Source organism: Alosa alosa, chromosome 1 (assembly GCF_017589495.1).
Source record: "Alosa alosa isolate M-15738 ecotype Scorff River chromosome 1, AALO_Geno_1.1, whole genome shotgun sequence".
Classification (NCBI taxonomy): Eukaryota; Metazoa; Chordata; class Actinopteri; order Clupeiformes; family Clupeidae; genus Alosa; species Alosa alosa.
This window is the reverse complement of record NC_063189.1, coordinates 37668838-37688898: the sequence shown is the minus strand read 5'-3', so window position 1 is coordinate 37688898 and position 20061 is coordinate 37668838. Positions and strand designations below refer to the sequence as shown.

The window sequence follows — 20061 nt, the reverse complement described above, 5'->3', positions numbered from 1 at the left end:
ATAATTTTCTCATTTAACCAAATGTTTTTTTCATTAATATTGACTTTTTAACCCTCCTGTTGTGTTCATTTTATGTTTAGTTGTGTGTTCCCGGTCAAAAATGACCGCTGCATTATGACTTGTTATAAATCCATAGTAGCACACATATTATCATCTAATGTTGTGATAGATTTTTGCATCAACTTGTGTTCTATTGGATATAACCAGCTTTGTACTTCCATTTGCTATGGCCTGCAAGCCTCACTGACTTGAGCTCTGCCAGTCAGAAAAGGGAAGATTCTATTGGGGAAAAGCAAAGAGGGGGAGCGAAGGTATGTGTTTGTGTGTGTGTTTTAATGGTAGGCTACAGAAGCACTAGCCTGGCGGGCCATCCTATATCATTGAAATGTAGTCTGGAATCGAGCCATTCACCTCACTTAATCCAAGGGGCGGGCAGAGAATTGTCTTTCAAACTGCCTAGGCATGCAATAGGCCAGCGCTACGACCATATCCGTATCCGGTCGGCAAAACGGCAAATACATCCTTCTTTGAAAGGTATGACTTAAGTGCATTGTGTTGCTCAACTTTCAAAGAAAAGCACCAACTCCTCCAAAGTTGACGCCAACGCCGATTCAAACAACCGCTCTTTGTTCGCCATAGCCACCTTCCTTGTTGTTCACCGTCGCAGGACTGTCGTCATCCTGTTAAGCCCGCCTTAAGACTCTCTAACAAAATAGAGCGCTGTGATTGGATGACGTCCACAGCGTCAGCCAACAGAAATCCCTATGGTTTGATACTAGACGTACAGGCTGAGCAAATTAATTTGCCGCCGCTAGGGTGCGTCTAGATTTCTAGGCTACAGAAGCACATATACAGTCCATCAATACGTTTGTGCCTGGACCAGTTTGTGCCAATTTTATACACTGACCATTTTCTCACCCATACATTTCTAATGGCCGGTCACATGGGTGTTCTAAAGTTAAACAAAACACTCAAATTGTTATACAAATAAAATTTGTTTTGTGTGTTCAGATGACCTGTGTTAACAAAGTCAAATCCTCATGGTAGTCAGAATAAGTTAACAATATTTTTGAGAGAAAATAATTTTCAATCGGTCACATTACACAATGGAACACAACAGGAGGGTTAAATTAGTAAACATTTTATAATTCTGTCTGTATTACAATGCTTTGCCCACCTATCTGTTTGGTCAGTTTTTTTCCACCAGAAGATGGCGTGATATTCATATCCTACAGAAAATATAGGCTATCTGTACTAGATTTCCACAATGTTCGTTCATGCTGCTGCCATTGGGTTGTGTATTACACAACAAATAAACAGAATATGAGCTACTTTAAAGTGTTTTGTTCTTGCAATGGGCGCAGCCTGCTCAGAAAACAGTCGTGGAAAATGTACGCAAATTAGTTAACAAAAGCGCACCAGCCTGCTGTTGGGATTTCTTTGTGTTAGTTTACAACTGCCTGCTGTTAAGGTTTATTTTTGTAAAACGCACTGCTAAATGTATAACTTTTCGTAACATGTGCCTTCACCCCAACTCGTTTTCAACTTCTCATTACAATAGCCAATCATATTCCCCCAGCTCTGTGCTCTTTCATTGGTCCAATTTTCCTGCGTACCGGTACGTAAACCGTTTCATATTCACTGTAACAAGTACGTCGGTCAACACTTTCACTTATGGGATATGGCTCAAAGGCTAGTGTTCGTTGTCAGAAGAAAACGTAATGACGTAGTACCTCAGGAAATAGCCAACTTCGTGTTACTTCAATCTCTTCATTCAAGATGGTGTTAGAAACTATTTCTAGGATCATCAAAATCCAACTTCCACTCTACCTCAAAAAATTGCCGCTACCAGAGACAATAGGGGATTTTGCTAGATTAACAGGTAAGCAAATACTTTTCTATGTTCAACATGCCATTGGGGACAATATCCTAGATAGCCTTGTCTGCCTGCTTGCTCTGATACTTAACAGCTAGCCTACGTTTTGGTATTGTAATGTGGCTTATTCATACATTCTTTTCTTTGTGCACTCATCTTGCACACAGGTCCCCTCCCCATGAGTAAATCGTTCGAAATCAATACGTTTAAAATTAAGGGGAGTGAAAAAAAAAAGTTGATCAAACTTTCAAAATCTTCCCAGACAAGGCAGAAAGCTACCCAGGTCGGATGCAGGCTGCAGCTGTCTCGAGGACAAGGACAGTTCTGTGACTTTTTGCAAGGTTACAGTTTCGCGCGTCAGACGGCATCACCGTTGCTGTCCACTTCCATTGGCTAGTAGCCAGTGTGTGGAAGCGAAATATATATATATATATATATATATATATGTGTTGTTAGGTCTATTAGTGTAATAATTTAGCTGGTTGTGGTTGCCTGTGGTTGCCTGTCCTAGGCCAACTAAACTTAGATACAGGCAAGAACCTAGTTAATGTTATTCCACTTAAATTGTGAGAATGGCCCCATATGTCATATCACAGGTTGGAGCAGGGATTACATTACAAACATACCTTTGTGGATAATGTACCAAATTGTGGTTTAAAAATCCTTACACCCCTCCCTGAGGTGGTGTATAACACAGACTAGGCTATACCATAGCGTGCCTCTGTACTAATTAGTGCAGTGCCTGTAAGAGCTGTGGGAGTGTTTTGCATGGGTAAGAGTCAAAGTGTTGCCTGAGGAGAAGACTAGCCAGGTTAAAGATTCTGTGCTTTTCAATGCTTTTAGTGTCTAGGCATTTGCATTTTGAGCTGTTGTCTATTTATTGTATGTTTGAGTTAGATCTGCCCTATCAATAATTACCCAGAGGAACATGTATTGTCTTGAAAATGTATTTTATCTCATAAGAAATAAATAGCACTTACTGAGATATATAACTATTTTCTCCTAAACCTCCTTAGGAGAAAATGTAGGCTATAAGAATAGACCTAGATTGAAAAAGAGCATTTTTGAGATCTTAAAGCGATGGCAATTTCACCCTAGGGTCCTTTGCACCATGACCCCGAGCCAAACACCCTCCCAGAACCTGTTTTCCCTTGGTCGATCCCTGGTCGAGTAGCGCTGTCAGAAACTAATGAGTTTCTGCAGTCGTAATGGTACCAACTTTTATCTCGTAAATTACCCCACTAATAATGCCCTGAGTGGTACGAAACGTCTACAGTAGCACAACTATGTACTTTACTCATAAAACGATGATCATTGAAAAGTTTGTAAATACACCAGGAGTTTATTTAAAGGAGAATTCCGGTGTGATATTGACCTAAAGTGTGTTGAAACATGATACCGAGTGTGAACGTATGTCTCATAGCCCATCTTGTCCCCTGCACTCCAAAATCTGGCGCTAGTTAGCCGATGCTACCAACAGCTTTTTCAATGTGGTGGTGCTTGACATCGGGCTAACCATGCAAATAAATCACTGTTTTACACCATTTTTGAGGCTCAATGTATCTCCACACTTCATTGGTAGACTTCCGAGGGGCCCTGATATTTAAAAGCGAGACATTGAGAACTTTGAAAAAGCACTGGTAGTTTACTTACAAGACGATTTATACAGACAGTATCTTCCACGAAGTTTAGCGTTTGCAGCCATCTTAAATTTAGTCACAAATAAATTCGGTGGCGAGTAAGAATGAACAGGTATGATAAGGGATCAGATTCCAAAAATAATTCTGTGGAAATGCATGGATTCCAGTTTCTTCCAGTAGCATGGATTCCAGTTTCTTCCATTTCCACAGAATTATTTTTGGAATCTGATCCCTTATCATACCTGTTCATTCTTACTCGTCGCTCGACTTATCGTGACTAAATTCAAGATGGCTGCAAACGCTAAACTTTGTGAAGATACTGTCTGTATAAATCGTCTTGTAAGTAAACTACCAGTGCTTTTTCAAAGTTCTCAATGTCTCGTTTTACATGTCAGGGCCCTCGGAAGTCTACCAATGAAGTGTGGAGATACATTGAGCCTCGTAAATGGTGTAAAACAGTGATTTATTTTCATTGCTAGCCCGATGCCGAAGCACCACCATTGAAAAAGCTGTTGGTAGCATCTGCTAACTAGCGCCAGATTTTGGAGTGCAGGGGACAAGCCGAGATGGGCTATGACAGTGTTTCTCAAAGTGTGGTCCGGAAGCTATCCCAAGTGGTCCGCGGGCAGACGTGGTAAAATATAATATAGATGAGTTGTTTGCAATATTGAACCAACTTGTATGTAAATCCAAACAGTTCTGCAACACTGTGTAAGCTACGCCAGTTTAAATCATATTCCTCTGACTGAGTGAGTATGTCTATTGTGTAATATACTGTTGAAGTAGGTCTACTGTTTTTTATTTTTTAGCTAGGTGGTCCGTGAGGTTTCTATTTATTGGTTAAGTGGTCCTTGGTCTGAAAAAGTTTGAGAAACACTGGGCTATGAGACATACGTTCACACTCGGTGTCATGTTTCAACACACTAGGTCAATATCACACCGGAATTCTCCTTTAAATAACACTTGCCTGATGGATGCTACTATCTACCGCTGCGCCGACGTTACTTCTGTGATTTGGGAAAAGCCCGTAAAAGTTTCGTATTAATTTACGAGATAAAAGTTGGTACCATTACGACTGCAGAAACTCATTAGTTTCTGACAGCGCTACTCGACCAGGGTTCGACCAAGGCTCGGGGTCATAGTGCAAAGGACCCTAGGGTGAAATTACTCCGAACCATCGCTTTAAGAGTGAGAGATCTCATATAATTTTTCCCTTTGTTAGGAGTAAAATTTCCACATCTTTAAATGACATTTTAGACCACCACATAATTTTGAAATGTAGGGTAGGCCTACATTTATACTGATTCAGAGACGAGTGAAATAGCTTTCAAGCCAGCCAAACATTCTAATCAGCTATCCATCTTGGGTGCATGCTGTAAGAAAAAAAAACGGACTCTCAGTCTGACACTGCAAATGCACTTTTCACTCCAGGTATAGCATTTAGCCCTCTCGGGGTAGCATTATGTTGGCCTGAATCTACACACTCTACAAACTGTGTTGCCCCTATCTGGACATAAAGATGTGTTAAAAACAATGGAAGTTGTGTGTGTGTGTGTGTGTGTGTGTTTTAACACATACGGTGTACACTCTTGAAACAAATAACAAAAGCAATGTGTTGAAAACAACAAAATTTGTGTTGTCCCTATCTGGATATAGAGATGTGTTTAAAAACAACATAACTTGTGTTGTTTACAACACATTCGTTTTAAGAGTGCATCAAAGCATAAGTTTCAGGATTTCATCTGTACCCTTTACACAAGACTGACTCCTGCCTCTCCCTCCCTCTAGTCTCTGAGTGGTTGCGACTGCTGCCACTCCTGGGCATTTTGGCCCTTTTGGGCTACCTGACCATCCGCCCCTTCCTTCCCAAGAAGAAGAAGCAGAAAGACAGCATCATCAACCTAAAAATCCAAAAGGAGAACCCACGAGTGGTCAATGAGATTGATATTGAGGACTTGAAGAGTACAAATGTTTGTTACTGCAGGTGTTGGCGGTCCAAAACAGTGAGTGAGATAGTATAGAGAGTATATAGAGATGCATTATTTGTTAGGAATGAAAATAGACTGACTTAAGTCAAAAGTAAAGTTCCCTGGTAATTAGGGAACAAAGACAACTGTAAGGCATGGCCTCGAGGGTGCATGGTAATGCTGCATGTGTTGTGTATGAAAGTCTTATCAGCATTTAATAGCCTGGTCTTGTTGTTCCTGTTTCAGTTTCCTGTTTGCGACAGATCACACATAAAGCACAATGAGCTGACGGGCGACAACGTGGGACCACTGGTACTGAAGAAAAAGATTCTATAATCCCTGGCTTTTGCTGCATGGGAGAAAAGGCTCATCTCTCTCATGCAGACTCTAGATTTTTTTTCAAAGGTTTATAGTTATTTAGTGAAATATATTGTCCTTTTTAATGGGCTCTGTGCACTAGCTTATTTGAAGTCGGCAAACCAGTTTCCTGTTCTTTGACGTTGCTGTCAGCAAGCACCTGAAAACGTGTGCTCGCTGAAAATCCTTCCCCCCTTATTTTGTGCAGGCACTGAACGTAGGCTGGCATTTTTAGGAAAAAGGTGGAAGCAAAAATTGTATAATCTATATCGACTTGAAGCCAGGCAGAATGGCACACAGCAGTGCTCCTTAGAGCCACCCATAGACATTTGACTCGCGTACATTGCATATGTGTATATGCATATTGCATATTACGTTTTGGTACAACTAAAGCACTCATCTTCAGGTGCTTGTTGACAGCCAAGTCAACAAACAGGAAGCTGGTTTGCCGACTTCAAGTGAGTCAGTGCACAGAGCCCATACAGTGCCAATTGTGTTTGGGTTTAAATGTTAAGGGACACTTTCTTATTCTAAACAGTTTAAGAATAGATATGTGGGCCAAATAGATCTGTCCTCTTGATGTGTGATTTCCATGTGCCTTTTAACTTTTTACACATTTCTGTGAAAGTATGTCATTCTGTTATGCCTTAGTTACAATGTGCAATATTACTTCATGGGAAAAGAAAACAATAATTGAAAATCATAAATGTATAGTCAATGAATTAATTCAGTGATACAATCAAGATATTCAGTCCTACTTGAAAGTCTAAATGACTGATCACTTCAGTTCCTGGGTCCTAAGCGCCACCATGATCGCACCCATCAGTAGTTCTTTTTTCCCTTCATTTTTCTCGCTTTTTTTTTTTTTAAATGAACAGAGGTCTCCAAGATTATGTAGGCCATAGATATTACACCTGTTTCTCTATTGGCCTCTAGTGATGGTTGACCCCACCATGATGGCTGAGCTACTTACGTACGTTCTGGAGCCTAATGCGGTATCTAGCTTTCTCATATCTATGATCTAGGCTACTGACAAACCCAGTTACTTCCAGCATGTTAGGGACCATTCTCACAAATGTGGCCTCTGCAATTTACATAGTGTGTCTTCTTTCAATCCACATCGTGTTAAGTTATTGTGAACTGTGTATGGTTTTCTCAGAATGTTCTCATAAGAAATCAAGTAATCTTACATCTAAAGCCTTAATGTAATTATTTTTTTTAAATGATCACAGTCATTTACCAATTTTGCGCATTCCATGTTTAACTACAACCAAGGAAAGTACCACCGACAACTTCAAATCCCATTATACAGTTTGTTCCCCATTTTCTTCTATTGTTGTTTTTGTGTTAGGAGTGAGGATTCAACTCATATTGCAAGCACCCATCTCTTCAGTAATAGCTGTAAGTTTCTAGAATGCCTTAAATAACTTAAATATTTTGTCACTCTCTAGCTAGGTGAATGCATTTCCTATGGTTATGATACTATGTAGATCAGATGTGCTCAATACTTTTGTAAAAATCAAAGATTGTATAAATATTTGCTTTTTTAATTAAGGTTTCAGACAATGCTCATTTCTGGAACATGGACAGAAACAAACGCCATTCACAAATATCCTATGTAATTTCCTATTCTTTCTGGCATACAGGCAAATATTTTCTCTGCATCTTAAATAATAACCAAGCCACCTACAATGTAACCTTCTAAGCAAGGTTATCTTTACATATCATTTGCATTTTCAGAATATTTGACATTGCAAATGTGCTTTCAAATGAGGAAGACAGGAGGGGGATTACCTTTGTAACCTGTGGATATGGAGTTCTTCCTTGTGTGCATGCAAATTCATATTTTTGGCAACCTACTAAATACAATGTCCATTACTTGCCAGTGTCCAAACACAGTTACTCATGAAATGGAGTTAGATAACAGGGTAGAGGCAATTTTTCTGTTTTAGGCTGCAGGCTCTATATCGATTCCATTTTATATTGCAATAATAACCGGCACGATAGTATCCAACCTGAAAAAAAACATTTTCTCACTACCTTCCTCGCCATTCCCCTGCTACTTAAAAAACAATATATACAAAATAGAATTCTCTCAAATGTAACTTTATTTTGTACTATAAATTTACAATCTTTAACACTTCTGTAGAATAGTGTTTTTGTAAACACTGAAAGCTTTATGACAGACAAGCCTCACGGTACAAAATAAATTAAAATCTATCACCACCACAGGAGTAAAATAAAACCATGAACATTCAATGCCAAGACAATAAAAGAGCAAATATATATATAGATATATATATATATATATATATAAAAACATCTCAATTGACATATGAAACATGCATATTAAAATGCATGATAGAATGATTACCTGAACAACAATGCATAAAGGCCGCAATTAAACTCCGTCATGACCAAGATTCTGCTTTCCATTCAACATAAAATGTTGCAAACAAAGCATAATTGGACAAAATGGCTATTTTCCCTATTTTTTTTTATATTTATAAATACTGGCTTCTAAAATGTAATGTGTCCACTGTTCACTTCACCAATCGCTTCAGCTATTTTCATATAATCTTAATTGCATTAGAAGTCACTTTAACTCGACACTACAACCTAATCTTTAAACAAAATAATAAAACACATTTTTGGTATTAAGTACCATGCTCATATACCATGCCACTCTGTTAGTGTTGATATTGCACTCTCTGTGTATCTCGAAAGCTTTACATTTGATTTTCAAAAGTCAGACATATGTTGACAGAATATTGATTTGGTCTTGTGTGTGTTAGTAGACAGGTGCAGAGATGAGTATACAGTGGATTCATGGGATGAAGGACAGTGCCTAAGCCCTTTATGAAAAGTGTAAGCAGTAATTAACAGAGCTATAAATACACACATGATTCACCCGCTCCAGCAGCAGGTCAGCAAAAGCCCCATTCAAAGCAGGCGGGTAACCCCTGAAGAGGACTTGCTTTCCAAGATGTGCACTTGCTTCTTCCTCTGGTGTTATAGGTCACTTCTTCAATTACCAAACACCTCCCCCTTCCCTGGTTGTCCAGTGCAGTGGCAGTGATACGCACATCAGATGGCACTCTCATAGGTGACTGGGGTGTCTGTTGATTGTCTACCCCCCAGACCTGAAGCACAAAACAGACCAGACAAAAGACCAAGACTGCAAAATATGTATGTGATTGCGTGCCTCAACATGTCGGCACAATACATTTTGTGATGTTTGCTCTGCATGGGTGCCATTTAAGAGGTGGTAAATGTATTATGGTATATGCGGTCATTTTCATGTCATTAAGCAGGTTAAAGAGTGTTAAGCTATAGGTTATATTTTATGGACTATTCTTCTGCAAACCATGCAAACCATATGCCCTAGTTACTGTACATAGATACACACCACACACTCTGTGTAGTGTTGGATAGTGGACAGTGGGCAAAAGCCACAAGAGTATGATGTAGTTTAGTCTGACGTAATATTATGTTCAGATGTTAGGTGGGACAAAAGAAAAAAAGAAATAAAGGAACAGAAGAATGTGTAAAATACAAAAGACTTGTGTAAAACCCTATGTAAGCTCCACACATAAAGAAGCTCGGGAATAGGAGAGTTTACCCCAAGCTGAGGGGTTCTTGGGCTTCTGGAGGAGGTATGGTCCCATGAGGCCGATCAGGATGGCTCCGATGGGCGCCGTGATGAGGATGGAGAGTACTGCCACAGTTAGCACGTCCATGCCGTACTTCTCCAGTTCTGCATCCTGCTTTTTGCGAGCCATGTCCAGTGCCGTGGACCCAATAGCTGCCTGCAGGCACAGCAATAGATCTGCCTTTACCTTACATGGTCATTGTCTGACTGATTATTTTCATCTTCACATCATATTTAAACAAACACACATATAGTACATAATATACACATCCATTACAAACACACATATAGTACATAATATACACATACATTACATGTGTAATACTGTCTTACAGGACAACTTAGAAATCGTCCTGGTATGTCATGATGACCGTGTCATCACACCCATGAAGAGCATGATCTTGCTGTTTGGTGTGAGTGTGACCGCATATTTTGCCAGTACATGCGCACTGTGGCCAGAGCGAAGTCAGACGCACAAAGTGGGCAGAGTCGGGCCGAAGTTAAAGGACAATTCTGGCGCAAAATGAACCTAGGGGTTAATAACATGTGTACCGAGTTCGACCGTTCGCTGGGATTTGTTTTCATGCTAGTCGAATGACCAGTTTTATTGCAAACTGCTTATTAGCGTTTAACACTAGCCTTTAGGGCACACGTACAGTAAAAAGTAATCGCTATTTCTATACCACTAACAAGGCTCAAAATAGCACCAAACTTACACGGTAGCATAATGAGGGTCTCTACATGTAAACCGAAGCATTGAGAACTTTGTAAGTGTACAGACAGTTTATTAAAAAGAAACAAATTACTGTTCACATACAGGCAGGCGCTGGGACGTGAAGTGAATCTCGCGTGAAACGTTGTTGCCGAAAAAAAGCACTGACCGCAACAGGAGACAAGACATCGAGGATGAACCCTTTCGGGTTTGATGGACGTCCTTATGTTTTCAAGCCGGAATATACCGACGAAGAGCTGCGGGAGCTCTGTGAAAGGCCTACCAGAGAGAGAGCTTGTAGCCAATGCCGCAACACAGCCTCGCACTTCTGGAAACTGGTGGTGTACCTGCGGACATTGTGAAGCTAGACCACCGAAGAGGAGTGCCTTTGTTGCATGGAGTGGGAACTGTTGTGTCGTGACACCCAAGAGACACAGTGTTGAGTCTGAAGATTTCCCCTTATTGATAAACAGGGCTGTAGTTGAAACTTTTTTCCATGTCCCGAAAAGAAATTGGAGGCGCGATCCATACCAGAGGGACCAGATGGACAGTTATCCACTAAGTAAGTACATTAGACAAGTTATGTTACATCGGAGCTATTATTTCTGATAGGCTTATATTGAGCAACTTACATTTGATTTTAGTTCACATCGCCTGCCTGTATATGTGAACCAGACGTGAACGGTAATGTGTTTCTTTTTAATAAACTGCCTGTACACTTACAAAGTTCTCAAAGCTTCGGTTTACATGTAGAGACCCTCATTATGCTACCATGTAAGTGTGGTGCTATTTTAAAGTGTTAGTGGTATAGAAATAGCGATTTCTTTTTACTGTACCTGTTCCCCGAAGGCTAGCGTTAAACGCTAATAAGCGGTTTGCAATAAAACTGGTCACATTCGACTAGCATGAAAACAAATCCCAGCGAACGGTCGAACTCGGTACACATGTGTTATTAACCCCTAGGTTCATTTTGTGCCGGAATTGTCCTTTAATTAATAAAAGATAGATAGATCAGAATTTAACACTAGTTGTATATGATTGGTTAATTTCACTTCACCGGAGAGGTCTCGCCCATTTCAGTGTCCCCACCTTCCCGTAGCTTCCCGCTACCTATATCGCCGGCGAACTCGGGCCCTTTAACTTAAATGTAAACCAGGGTTACTTAGTCTAATGTATAACATCCCATAATTACCTGCACTGTAGCTTTGGGCATCCAAGCTATTGCAATGAATATTTTCTCTTTGAAATTGAAGCCGGCACACATCACCATGACAAATGTGAAGAGAAGACGAATAGCCAGTGCAATAATAAGAGCAGCAATACCTAAACCTGTGGATGGCAGACAGAGAGGGAGAGACATTGAGGACCATGAGTACTGTGTGAGGAGAAGGAAGACTTCTGTCTCAGTTCATCAATCAGTTAGACTAACTTTTGGAGCTTTAAGTACCCCCTGAGGCCACACAGAGGCACAGATGCTTACCCACAGTGTGGCCATCTAGTTCCGAGAAGGTCATCTCAGCTCCTATGAGACCAAAGAGCAGGGGCTGGAAGATGTCCCAAGCCCTTCCCACTATCTCCTCAACAGGAACCTAGAAAGAGAGACAGTGCAGTGTGAATCAGCAGGGGGGTTATGGGACTTCCTGTGCCCCTCACTCACCAACACTTTATTTTTTAGAGCAGTCCACTCAGTCACAGCAGTAGGCTGACAGGATTTCATCTGACCACTCCAAACTGTTGAACCCTGAATGTATGAGCTTATAAAATATAAACATTAATTTGTCCCTTTGTCTGTAAAGATGATCAATGGGCAACTCCTGCAGAATGGTCCAGAGGTCCTAAGATAACTGCAGGTGTTTGAGTGTGTAGAATCAAGCATGAGGGAGGTGTGGCTATGCAAGAGTGGATGTACTGCTATACTGTACTGAGTATAGCTGCGTTGAGTTTGTGGAACTATGTAAGAGAGCGACATGTGAATGTAATTCATGCTACCTCTTTAGTTGTGTGGTATTTAAGGTGTTTTCATTGTAGTGTTACTGTGATCTTATGTCAGAGAGTTGGTTGCAAATGTGTGTCTAATTATGATCTATTTATTGTGCTCCGTCATTATTATGTCTTGTCTGTAATATCTGTTTAATACAACCAATCCCTTTATCTATCAAAATCCATTTTTTCCTAAATAAAGTAACATTGACCTTGACTTTGAATTACATAGACCACATAAACCCAAACAGCAACTTAATTGACACAATAGACACTATCAATATCACCACCAATATCAGGGCAACTGATTTGATCTGCATTGGTAACAGATTGGTATTGTGTTCTTAATCAATTACAAAACAAAAGGGGTCAGTTGGGTTATACAACAAAAAAGTCTTGGCATTGAGAGCCATAGTATCTGTTACACTAAGTGACTCACTACACAGCAAATACATACAAGTCATCCAGGTAAGTTTCATTTAAGCATAGCGGAGAATATTACTTGAGCTTAAAACACCTCCTAATAACGGAACATATCTAACAGCAGCAGACAAGCAGATGGGTGCTAACTTTTAACAGATGTGACAACAGTGACCCTTGCTGGCAGATTACACTAAAAAGGCCGATGGGTTGTGGTGAAGTTGTTTAGAGAGAGAGAGAGAGAGAGAGAGAGAGAGAGAGAGAGAGAGAGAGAGAGAGAGAGAGAGAGAGAGAGAGAGGAGAGAGAGAGAGGAACAGGAAGCCTCAACGTGGTTTGCATCTAGCTGTCTATTTTTATTTTTCACCGCTGGGTTCCATCAGTGAGGTTCATAAACACACACACACACATACACAGTGGGGGAAAGCTGACCTTTGACTCCTTCCAGCCCACTCCTGCCACGAAGGCCAGCACTAGTGTACACAGGCCCCCCGAGCCAGGGAAGTTGGCCACGTTACTGCCAAACACACCAAACACAGACAGGCCCAGCACCAAGAAGGAGCGCTTCATCACCACTTGTTTCTAGATCAGAGTAAAGAGGGTCAGACACAACACATAGTTATACCTATGCCTGCATATTCATAAGTTTGTTATACATTTGGCACTACACCAAAGCAATGACAAACAGCAAGGAGGCATACATAAAATCAGATGTTTTTTTTTCACCCATGTCCAGATCCTGGTATCTGTGCTAGGCCTCTTTTACACCTTGACAATCAAGACATCCCAACACTATACTGCATGCATTAAACACATTTGGTTACAAACTGTATTTAGAAGTGATCAGAAAAAGATGAACAAATGCAAACTGGCATACAGTAATAGCAAATATTGTTATGGACATAGCCATACATGTTTTGGAGAGCTAGGTGCATTTCATCATGGATATCATGAAATATTTGCCAATGAATTTGTGAAGACAAGACATTCCTTGGATGTCCAATGTGCTTGGAAAACAACCTTCACCTGCACTACAATTAGAGTAGCTTTTCCTAAGCTTTTCCTATATGTGTTATAGATGAGCTCTAATGATACAGCTGTGAGACAGGAAATGATCATGACATACACATGCCAATTTAATGTTTTTCATGGAGGAGTTACTGCAAATGGATCTTCATCAGGGCACACAATACACCCAAATCTGAGACACAACAGGAATGGCAGCCAGTTAAATCCACACACGTCATGCATCTTAATGGGAACCATTAAAAGGCTCTAGGTTATCATCGGCTCCACTAACTTCCTCACCTGGTCTTTGCTGGGAAAGTACTGCAGGAAGAAGCCCAGGAGAATTCCCACCACCATACCACCCAACACCTCTAATACGCCCCGCACCAGGTTAAACCAGGCGGCCCCTTCAGCAAAACAAACAACATCACAATTACTATAATGACAAATACCTTCTTAAATCCTACCTAGAACAAAATGTGCACAAAATATGATCTATAGTTTAAAACATTAAAGCGTAACTCTCACCAAAATGCAACCTAGGCATTTTTAAGATTGACCATATTGCCATTTTCGGGTCAAATGCGATCAACTTTGGTAGTGTTTTTTTTCCGCTCACCGTCACCTTGCCAAAACCTTTTGTTTTAGTAAACTCAATGTTCTCAACAATGTTCTCAATGCTCGAGATCATGTGTAGAGACCCTGGTGACACTTTGAGCAAAGTTTCATGTTATGTCGAGCCTTCATAGTGTTTTAAAAATAGCGATCAATCAGTACGGATCAGATGCAACCAGTATGATCGCATCAAAATAGTAGTGCCCGTAGCACTCCCATTCAAAAGGCCATTTGACCCGAAAAAATGATGATAAGATCAATCTTAAAAGTGGCACATCCGTCTTTTTAAACAAAAGTTTGACTTGAGTACATTCACAAAAATACCCTAGGTTGCACTTTGGCGAGAGTTACGCTATAAGGAGCTATGATCAGACTACGCTGACTCTCCTTTTGATCTGATAGTGCTCATTCACCCGTAGCAACATTGCAAAAACACACATTGCTGACCTAAGCTGACCAAGCCTGGCAATGAACATTTACTGACATATTAAAGACTGATAGCTAATACAAGATCTGTTTTCTGGTTTGCCCCAGTGGTGGTGGTTGTGGTTTATTATTGTACCTGTAGCTGACACCATGCCCAGGCAAGTGGTGAAGCCGGTGATGGCCAGGATGTCATCGAAGCTGCCAGCAGCCATGAGGAGGGTGGGTATGCCCTGCTCCACGCCGTAGCCGTCCTTCTGCAGCAACAGCATGGAGGGCACTACCACCGCGGGGGAAACCGCGGCCAACACAAACCTGCCACACAACAACACACCATCGCTGGGTCAGCAGCAGTAGCGTTCACATAAAACAAACCTGAAGTAAGAATGTAATAAAAGCATACAGTGAAACATCAGTTTATGCATTGTTTTTGCACATTTTAATATAGAATTCAACAGCATTCTTTTAGACCAGTGGTCCCCAAACTTTTTCTTCTGAGGGCCAGCTCAAAATGCCTAGCTCTAAAGAGGGCCAGAGACTCGGAGTATATCAGTAACCATAAATAGCTTAGTGCTGTGAAGTTGAATATTCCATTACATTTAATCATAGGCTACTGTAATACCCTTGCTAGCTGTGTTTATATTGCCATCATGCCATATCAGTGTAAAATGTAGCTCAAATGAAATATTCAAAATGTGTGAACTCTGAACTCTTTGCATACACAGCTCAAATTGTGAACAAGCAATATCCTACAAATAATTCAAAGTTCTCAAACTATGGGAGTTTTATGAAGTGCTGGCAAAAACATCTGAAATGACCACTTTCACTCACCTGATGAGAACTTTGTGAATTGTGAATTTGTATGAACATTTGAACGAGTGGATACAAAATAGAAATAATTATCCCAGAAAGTCCCAGAAATATCACTTGAATAGAAGTTAGTTAGTTATTAGCAATTCATTGATAAACTTTTAGAATACTTTGAGCACTGATACAGTCAGCATAGGCCTCTTACATTGTTTGCAAGTAGGCCTACATTTCATTCCGTTTTCGATGGCAAACGCGAAACAGCGCCAAAACAACCACCAGTCGCTATAGAGAATGAATGGGGGAATTACGGAGGTTATAGTTTGACGATGTCATACTCCCATGCGGGGCAGATGCTATATACCACGGACATGTTTTGGGAGGCCATCCAAAATGAGGTGGCGGGCCCTAGTTTGGGGACCACTGTTTTAGACTAACAATAATTATTTAAATGTAATTTTCAGTACCCCAGTATGAAGCCCCAGACCCAGGGCAGACCCATGATGAAGTGTGAGGCCACAGCTATAGTAGCGGCCTCGATCAGACAGGGCCCGATGCCCACCCGCATACACACTCCCTTCAGCTTTTTCAGAGCCTGAGGACAGAACAGAGCAAGCTGACTATTAGACCGTTCAGCAGCACAGAAGTTTGAATCGCACGGGATCATAAACACAAGGCTGCGTCAGGAAACTACAAATCAAATTGTATGGAAAGAGAAACCAAATAAGATTCTAGCCTCCGGTAGTTATGTGCAGTCCTGAAATAAAGACTACATGCATGAGGAACACACAAGTGATTTATAAAATAAATCTGTCAAGAAACCCTACAGGTCAAATTGTATGAATGGAGCAACAACAACAAAAGATTCCAGTCTCATGTAGTTGTGCAGTCCTGAAATAAAGATAACATACAGGAGGAATGAAAAAGTAATTTATAAAAGAAAAGAGTGAATGAAAATGAACATACTGATCCATCTAGGCCTAGCCCAGCTCTGGCCAGAATGACCGCGAGGGCGATTGTCCTTAGTGCAGCCGACCAGTCTTTGTCGATTTTGACGGCGTCAGTGACCACAGGGATGTTCCTGAGGAGGATACCTGCTAGCAGCATGCCTGGAGAGCAAGAAGAGAGTGGCCGGCCGGTGAGAAAACAGTCATGTGGAGTGTTTAGTGTTTCAGAACATTCCCATGACACTGGGAAGTCCTGCTCGGATATCTTCCCCCACAGCCACAGGCTGCCAAAGAAAGCACACTGACTCTAAGAGAGGTGTTTGTAGTGAAAGCACAATTCTACTGTATGATTGAGAACTTTTTTTAAGGACATCATATAACAATACTGTACTATCCACAGAAATATCAGATTGACTGGAGGACAACTACAGTACAAAGAGAGGACAAGCATTGGTTAACCATGGAGATTGTGTGTGGGAACAACTGTGAACTTTTACAAAAGTAATAGCTCTTAGTCAAGAACCAAAATCCAATGAAAGATTCTTGCCAGCTTCGCCTTTCTTTACTACTGTAACCCTGGGTTACAGCCCAACAAAGCCCCAAAGCTGGTCAAATCAGGGGCGGCCCATGGAATGTTAAATGAGAACACTTTTTTTTCAATGTCAGGTAAGAACACATCAGACAGAATTACAAGAGCTCAAGGAGCCTCACTATCTTGTATCACTGAAGTGAAGTATTTCCTGAACATCACAGAATATCATAACTGATTAACTCTTATTTTACACAATACCGTTGAGCCCTAGGGGCACATAGTACCGCCTGTTTGCCAAGCAATAAAGGCATGACTTAGCAAAATAGTCTGATTAAGTCTGAAAAGTCTGATAATGCCTCTGTACCAAGGACATTTAGTGTGGCTAAGGCAAAACGTCCAATCAGGTCAAGTAAAACAGAGTAGCCATTTGGATTAAAACAGGCATGTCAAGTGAAAGTGAATATTAATGATATTGTTTAAAAAAGTAAAGACTGAAAAGATCAATCACACCCTTTAAACACACACACACACTTGTCTGTACATGCTGGTACAAACAGATACAATGGGGTGTACAGTAAACAAAGACATCAGTGGCGCGGGCACACACACACACACACACACGCACACGCTGGGAAATGACTTGACAAATCTGACAATTATTCCTCTGATAAGAATCATTGTAATCTTTGATATCTGAATTAAGTGCGGCTGGTAGAAAGGAAATATTCCGGAAGTGATAAGGAACCTACCCAGCAGAGGAGGGAAGGGAGGTAGTTTAGGGAGGCGGATGAGTCCCGTCAGTCTGCCAGCAATGACCGCACAAATGAAGAGCACCACGATGCCAAACAGGTTGCCCCCAGGTTCGCACTCCTTCACCGTGATGGACCATACCACCCCAAAAAGAACGCCCGCCATGGTCACTGTGGGCAACGGAAAATATACTATAAGTATAGCTTAAAGCATTTGAAGTCTGTTAACTACGCAATGAAAGCGCTAGAGGCTTCAGTTTAGTGGCAGATTCAATTCCATGTCAACAATAGACAATATGACCTAAATGAGGTCCTTCAGAATTTTTCATTAACTCCAGAATACAGAGCACTGAAATGGCTACAACAAATCTGAAGGCTGCATCGATCACCACCACAGCCTCCCAACTGACCTTTGGTTATGAGGGCAGCGATGATGCCCCTGGGGGGCCATAGCATCTGCAGCCTTTCGCAGCATTTGTCTGGTGGGTCGGTGTTGGTGCCTGCGTCTACCGAAGACACAGGCGGCGGGATGAAGACGGTCTCCTCGGTTACGCTGGGGCTCTCTGAGCGCTTTGGTACCACCTGGAGCATTTGATCAACGTTGAGGTGTGACTGGCGAAGGAACACAAGAGCACAACAGGGAGTTTAAACAATAACTCAGACAGGTGGCACCAGTAAGCAGCATTCAAGAGAGTGGGTACTCTGGTACGGAAACAGTGCTCCTAGAAAATGTAAATGTAGTCTATTCTTATCAGAACATTAGTCAATGAAATGGGCTGTCTGGCTTCAAGCCCCCACATTCGCAATGTTGACTCTGGGATTAGTCATACTACAGCTTCCGACATGGCAATAACCACGTGGCGAACATAGATTGTGCCAATGAACCCTGGGCATTTTAGTGAGAGAAAGAAAAAATGCACTTGTTGCTAAACATCAATGAAGACACTGCTTTTAAAACATACAATGATACATACATGTTCACACATTAATTTGTTGTAACATTCACTTCGCATCAAATACAAGTATTTTTACAGACTGTCAACGCACCTTTAAACACAATTTCGTACCTCGGCATGATTGCATGTGGGGCTAGCTCCTTCTTCGGTCGCCTGGGATATTGCTGAGTGTGGTCTTGAATAGGTACCTTCCATGGCATAGCAGATTTAACTGTAACTTACTCTCAGTGTGACTGACCATCGGTGCGCTCCACTCGAGATATCTGGACCTGGCTTACTTCCAAAGGCGTCACCTGACTAGGAAAGTTTGTGAATTTAGACATGACGATGAAAACCTGCAGCTTCATCAGGTTGTAAAGTTCCGTTTGAGCCTATTCACTTAGAACTACCGCTTGGCTTTAAACTCTAACGATGGGCTATGCTAAATTGTTTATGAAATGTGTGCCCAAAACATCTACCCTGGAAATCCAGAGTTCCGAGAGCACTGGATTTCCAGGCTACAAAACGTCCACAATGATGACAGCTATATAATCAGCAGATTTGACAGATTTAAAAATATGAGAAACAGCATTTGCAAATCAAGAATCTTCATAGTCACAGATAAGATAACGTTAGTCATAGCACAGAATAGGTCAGGTTGAACAACCTGTCTGAAGGTGAATTGTAGGATATCGCGATTGGTTCACGTGAGCTAACAGCATTACCATTTGTTGTACAATAAAAACACTAACGTTAACGTTTGGTTACAAACCTACCGAGAGATTACTTGAGTCGTTTCGAGGTTTAATCCAAGTCAAGTGACATTCCAAAAGTGGCCATCTCTTATGAATAGGCGGGCATATTAACAAAGAAACAGCTAATTAAGACAGTTAAGCAGGCAACCACTAGTTAATCCCATTTTGACGAGACCACACACTAATCAACACTCGTCTTGATTCAACATATGGCACATTAGCACAGAGTGCCATATGGTCTTACTAAGACTCTCAGTGAACACAGCTTACATCTAGTTATCATGTAACAATGTTACTACAACTTGCCATAGCTAACCATTATCTGTGGCGTGTGGTTCAACGTCACGAGACAAAAATAGGATATACATTCACACTTGAAGTAATAACCAAGAATGAGTTTCCAAATCCCTAACGTTAGTGAGAATGACAACTAACGTTTAGCTGCTAACTTAATTTGCTCATCCTTTCCAAATCCCCGCCGTGCGTCTAGTTAGGGACTGCCTCACGTGGTTAGAACGTCTGATTGCCTAAGATAAATGCAGTCAAGCTATGGTCTTACAAGACCGTAATTTTATTAATTTACTCACCTCGCGACACAATAGCGAAACCTGGTCCGTGTGCGGGTGGCAGATCAGCACAGCGATTGTTCAAAACGACAACCAATTGACTGGAGATCCCACTCAAAGAG

General features: G+C 41.1%; 2 protein-coding genes across 4 annotated transcripts; one reads left to right on the top strand and one right to left on the bottom strand.

Moving 5' to 3' along the window:
• Positions 1-1717: 1717 nt before the first annotated feature.
• cisd2 (CDGSH iron sulfur domain 2) lies at positions 1718-7390 on the top strand. Its single transcript, XM_048234800.1, has 3 exons — positions 1718-1882; positions 5305-5519; positions 5730-7390. The coding sequence occupies exons 1-3, from the start codon at positions 1780-1782 to the stop codon at positions 5817-5819; spliced, it is 408 nt and encodes a 135-aa protein (XP_048090757.1). The 5' UTR covers positions 1718-1779; the 3' UTR covers positions 5820-7390.
• A 540-nt stretch (positions 7391-7930) lies between these two features.
• On the bottom strand, positions 7931-20058 carry si:dkey-162b23.4 (sodium/hydrogen exchanger 9B2). 3 transcript variants are annotated; one of them, XM_048259856.1, is made up of 13 exons: positions 19961-20058; positions 18751-18936; positions 18094-18295; positions 17684-17854; positions 16422-16564; positions 15923-16050; positions 14788-14963; positions 13911-14017; positions 13035-13184; positions 11685-11793; positions 11397-11533; positions 9463-9649; positions 7931-8983 (listed from the first exon to the last, which is right to left on the bottom strand). In XM_048259856.1, exons 2-13 carry the CDS (start codon positions 18832-18834, stop codon positions 8928-8930), a joined length of 1650 nt encoding a protein of 549 aa, XP_048115813.1. In that variant the 5' UTR covers positions 18835-18936; positions 19961-20058; the 3' UTR covers positions 7931-8927. The 3 variants fall into 3 exon arrangements, with proteins under 3 accessions (XP_048115813.1, XP_048117365.1, XP_048116574.1); XM_048261408.1 differs by lacking the exon at positions 19961-20058 and adding an exon at positions 19395-19915 and having other exon boundaries at positions 18731-18936; XM_048260617.1 differs by lacking the exon at positions 19961-20058 and adding an exon at positions 19395-19912.
• Positions 20059-20061: the final 3 nt, after the last annotated feature.

Coding starts and splice junctions, on each gene's coding strand:
- cisd2 (XM_048234800.1), top strand. CDS start 1,780: ATGGTGTTAGAAACTATTTCTAGGATCATCAAAATCCAACTTCCACTC. Junction 1,883..5,304: donor GGATTTTGCTAGATTAACAG/GTAAGCAAATAC, acceptor CCCTCCCTCTAG/TCTCTGAGTGGTTGCGACTG. Junction 5,520..5,729: donor GGTGTTGGCGGTCCAAAACA/GTGAGTGAGATA, acceptor TTCCTGTTTCAG/TTTCCTGTTTGCGACAGATC.
- si:dkey-162b23.4 (XM_048259856.1), bottom strand. CDS start 18,834: ATGGAAGGTACCTATTCAAGACCACACTCAGCAATATCCCAGGCGACC. Junction 11,534..11,684: donor ACTAGATGGCCACACTGTGG/GTAAGCATCTGT, acceptor TGCCATCCACAG/GTTTAGGTATTGCTGCTCTT. Junction 8,984..9,462: donor CAAGAACCCCTCAGCTTGGG/GTAAACTCTCCT, acceptor TTTGTGCTTCAG/GTCTGGGGGGTAGACAATCA.